The 4,348-nt window shown below is 38.4% G+C and overlaps 1 protein-coding gene across 1 annotated transcript in view; it reads right to left on the minus strand.

Annotated features, from left to right (window-relative positions):
- Positions 1-4,348, minus strand: part of LOC104790873 (exosome complex exonuclease RRP44 homolog A) — a 9,269-nt gene that overhangs the window by 1,270 nt on the left and 3,651 nt on the right. Inside the window, exons 11-24 of the mRNA XM_010492074.2 lie at positions 3,520-3,588; positions 3,131-3,256; positions 3,003-3,055; positions 2,810-2,916; positions 2,483-2,537; positions 2,289-2,388; positions 2,021-2,132; positions 1,521-1,641; positions 1,279-1,338; positions 1,081-1,186; positions 907-1,002; positions 592-673; positions 430-495; positions 4-198 (exon numbers count right to left, since the gene is read on the minus strand). Coding sequence (XP_010490376.1) covers positions 4-198; positions 430-495; positions 592-673; positions 907-1,002; positions 1,081-1,186; positions 1,279-1,338; positions 1,521-1,641; positions 2,021-2,132; positions 2,289-2,388; positions 2,483-2,537; positions 2,810-2,916; positions 3,003-3,055; positions 3,131-3,256; positions 3,520-3,588 — 1,348 coding nt within the window. The remainder of the gene's footprint in view (positions 1-3; positions 199-429; positions 496-591; positions 674-906; positions 1,003-1,080; positions 1,187-1,278; positions 1,339-1,520; positions 1,642-2,020; positions 2,133-2,288; positions 2,389-2,482; positions 2,538-2,809; positions 2,917-3,002; positions 3,056-3,130; positions 3,257-3,519; positions 3,589-4,348) is intronic.

Raw genomic sequence — 4,348 nt, forward strand, 5'->3', positions numbered from 1 at the left:
TACAAGAGAGTGAGTTGGAGTTTTGGTCGATTAGGCTGAGGCTCTACTACCTCCATGTGAATCTTCACTGTTTGCAAGACACTGTAAGATAAACTTCCATCCATCTTAACAATCTTCTGCTTCTCCTCATCTACGTACCAGTCACCAGCTCCTTTCTCACCCTTTGCTGTTAAATAAACAGGTCCTTCGATTCCATACCTGCATAAATTCATAACAAGTGTAAGAAAACAGAATGTGCTAATAGCCAATCCTTTGGTTGGTACACTTTGCACGTAAAATGCCAATTGCAAAGTTTTTCGTGTGAGTTATAATCTTTAAAGGCAAGACATAGTGGCTATGGAAGTAAGAGGAACAGCTGGAGAACATGGTAGATAGTATTTGAAGCTACACTTGATACAAATGCAAATAGGCAAAAAATGGAGAACGTACTTTGGGACGAATACTATAAAACCATTGGATCTTATCTTCACTACTCTTGCCTCTGCATCTGTGGGTCTGCAACATAAACAACACAGTTTCTCTTATCCTTTAGTCTACCGGTCCATGCCTTTAGACGCAAGTACGATTCATGAAAAAAAAGACTATCCATACCGAGTTCTGAAGTAAATAAGAGTGTGCAGCTCTACTGAAGCTCGACTTGCCATTTGGGCATTCCTATGCCGATAGTTCAAATCTGAAACAAGTCAATGAATTAGAATACTTAACTCCGATGCATTAGTAAAAGAGAATCATCATCCAAGATCTTTAAGAAAGCAAAAATGGACAGTTGAGTTTTAGCATGTTCTCCTTATCGTCAAATCAGGAAGGGACAAAAGACTCTTTAAGTTTACACATTTTGTCAGAGCACTCAAGATGCTGAAAAATAATAAACCCTGAATAATCCACAGAGGGTAAGTAGAGTCTTACTATCAGCAACGCTAGTAAGTTGAGGTCTGTCTTGGAACACCGTTGGAAGCTTGTAAATTCCTAATGATGCCGCAAGTAACCTATGCACAAAGACATCTAGAACCAGGGAAAGAAACAAGTTTATAACATCTAGCAGGTGAAAACAAAGAAAAGACAAGAGCAATTTTCACTTACCGGCATATCTCCGAATAGGGGATGTAAAATGAGTATACAGGGGTGCTGCAAGCCCATAATGATGATATTCTGGAGGAGTGAGATCCCCACTACAGAAGTACACAGCCTGAGTAGTGATACATTAAAAATATTCAATATGCCGACATCTGTGAAAATCACCAGCAATATAACTGCACTCATTCATGACGGAAGCATTACCTGTGTCATGCACCTAGTTGCCAATATCCTGATGAGCTTATTGAAATATGGATCCTCACCCTGTAGAATTACGATTTTGTTAAGATTGAGCAAAGAGAAAGAAAGCAATTTGAAACAAGGAAGCAAGTTACTTAGCCAAAACTGAAAATTGCATTCATTTATGAGTAGAATAGAACCCAGGAGGTACTCAGAATAGCAAGAAGTGGCTGCAATAAAGACGGCGCAGAAAAAAATAAACTCACCACAGCTCGGTCCAATGAATCAGCTAGAGCTTTAGATGAAGAGACATCTAAAGTAAGCCCAATAGCTGCAGCAGTACGCAACAGTGGTTCAAGCATTTCTCTTGTTGGAGTAGGATGACGCCTGCATGAATAACCAAACCAGATATACGACGAATTACTACTATTTATAACAGAAAATGCAACAAATGCCTGAAAGAGCTAAACACATCCTCAACAGCTACTTGGGATCCCACAATTTTTATTTGCCAAATATGCACAACAGTACCCAATCTAACCAAAAATTTCACACAAACACAATGGTAAACAATTTATGTAACCAGTATAGCAGTATAGGCATCTTTAGCAATTGAAAGCTAAGTTGGTCACATCTACGGAAAAATTGAAATCAGTTTTATGCCGAGAAACCCTTCAACACAAACGGAATGATTGCTATCTTCGAGAAACAGACCACCACTGTAAGAGAAAGCCATTAAACCTTCAAGAACTATAGCAAACTTTACCTTAATAGTGAACAAGAAGGGAATAATTTAAGGATTTGTCCAGCGACTGAAACATTTGCAGCAAGCATGAATTCCTCAACCATTTGGTTTGCTTCCCGAATCTGATACATGCCTGTGAAAATACAGAGTCATGGTGACGAACAACAAACAGATGAATAAATGGAATACATTAGAGGCGGTTGTACTTGATGGGTTTTTGGGTAACAAAAACTAAGAAAATATCGTTCATATTCATCATGAAAAAGCAAATTTTGCACAGAAAACATACCAATGTCAAGAGGATCATGAGTCTCGGTATCAATCTGAAATTTGACTTCAGCAGAAGCAAGAGTTAAGGCTCCCCTATCAATACGCCTTTGCCTCATTATCTACAGGTTTCAAAAAGCAAAAAACAGGTCACAATATTGTGTTCTTTCTATGATTTCTGTAACATATAACAACATGTGCGAGGAGGTGTTAAACCTTTGCCAAAGTATTCATGTTCCTCAAATCTGTAGTTAGGGAGTCTGTCAATCGGCTGCCAGAAAATGAATACATTTGTCAATCTTTGAGCATAATGTAAAGATGGAATCTCAAACAACTCTACAGTTAACAATAATATAAAATAAAATTCATGAATACATTATTAGACAGCTTATTTTTCTTAATAAGAAGAGCAATTATTTTTTTAACAATTGTTGTTACCATATTTCCCACTGTCAAACTAGAGGGCATGAAATGTAAGAATTTTCTTGGGTAAAGGTAAGCTTCTAAGCAAACAAGGCAAATCTATGGTTAAAAAAAGTTTACCTGTCATCCATCCGAGCCTGAGCTTCAACATAGGACAATGCTGCAGAAGACTTGATTATACTCTTCGTGAATCTCGTTGAGATAATCTCGGCGTCAGGGCTCATTTCCTAAATATATGAATTATGCTTAAGCAAACCGTTTACCAACTGGCTAATATACCTCACAGTGACAATTGAAAATAGATAACGCATACCCAAATAACCGAGAATGCAAGCCTTTCCACATCAGCTCTAAGCGAGCAAATATCTGCAAGCAAAACCGTGTTTCATGAGTGCATTGAAATTCAACAGAAAGGAAATGTATTCTGTAAGCAGATATTACCTTCAGTTAAAGGCTTGGGAAGCATGTCAATACGACGCTCAACAAGGTAGACAGATGTGCCTCTTTTTGATGCCTCATCATCCAAAGGAGTACCAGGGTGAACAAAATTTGTTACATCAGCAATGTCTAAAATCATGGTCAAGGATATGCTTTATAGATTCATTCCCACGATACGAAGAGAATACAACGGAACTAGCTAAAAATTCTATAAGAAACATAAAACAGATCACCTGAAATGCACTTTTGGCACTAGATAATTATGATAAATCAAACTATGACGCAAAACGGTAACAGGAGCCATGTCATTGCTTTGGTTAAATATACACCACAAATTGATTTGTAACTAACTGACTCATGATATGTCCTATCTTCTGAGGACTCTAGGATACGGACTCCAAGTTCAAAGTTCCCGTTTGGAAGTGATGTACAGTGTAGTGCATCATCAATATCCTTGCAACCTGTTAGCACCACAAAAAGGTTAATCTGCTTATACACAACTACCGGCAAACTCTGGAAGAAATTTAACTGGCAATCATATACTATCAAATGAGTAGAGAGCTTTGGATACATACCTGGAGGGTCCACACTAAAGACAAGCAAATGTCGTAAGTCTTGCCTAACAGGATTGGATATGTCTTCAGAAGATACAGACCAGGGTAAGGGTGGCAAGCATGCCAGAACTTGAGAAGAGAATGGCGAGTAGTCAACATCATTCTCTATCAACACAACCTGCAGCATCCAGAGGAAAAAGTCTTGATGTTATTTCCAGTTATCAATATCAGTTACTTCCCTAATTAAAAAGAAAATCGATATAATTGTCCTCCTACTCTTGCCCTCCTATCCTAACTCCAACTAGAACAGAACCCCAGTACTTCAATATAATGTTACCTCTGTTTCAGTTTCCCTGTCACCTATCTTGCCGATTAGTCGTACATAATGACCAGAAGGATATCGAGATTGACGGTCCCAGGAATCAACAGCCACTACTATCCTCATATCCAAAAGGTTCTGCAGCTGTCGAGTATTAATGCGAATCTTGGGAATTCTGCGATCTTTAGAGACAAATAAAGCATGGACCGTTCCACCACTACCAGCAGGTAGAGACATCGGTTCAAGAGATCCACAATAGCTGCATGATATCATGCAAATTAGGAACCGTCATTCAGAAACCACGGCTTGAATTAGACTCAAAGAGTACGAATAAACTAAGGAAAAGTA

This window comes from Camelina sativa, chromosome 19, assembly GCF_000633955.1.
Source record: "Camelina sativa cultivar DH55 chromosome 19, Cs, whole genome shotgun sequence".
In the NCBI taxonomy this organism is placed as follows: Eukaryota; Viridiplantae; Streptophyta; class Magnoliopsida; order Brassicales; family Brassicaceae; genus Camelina; species Camelina sativa.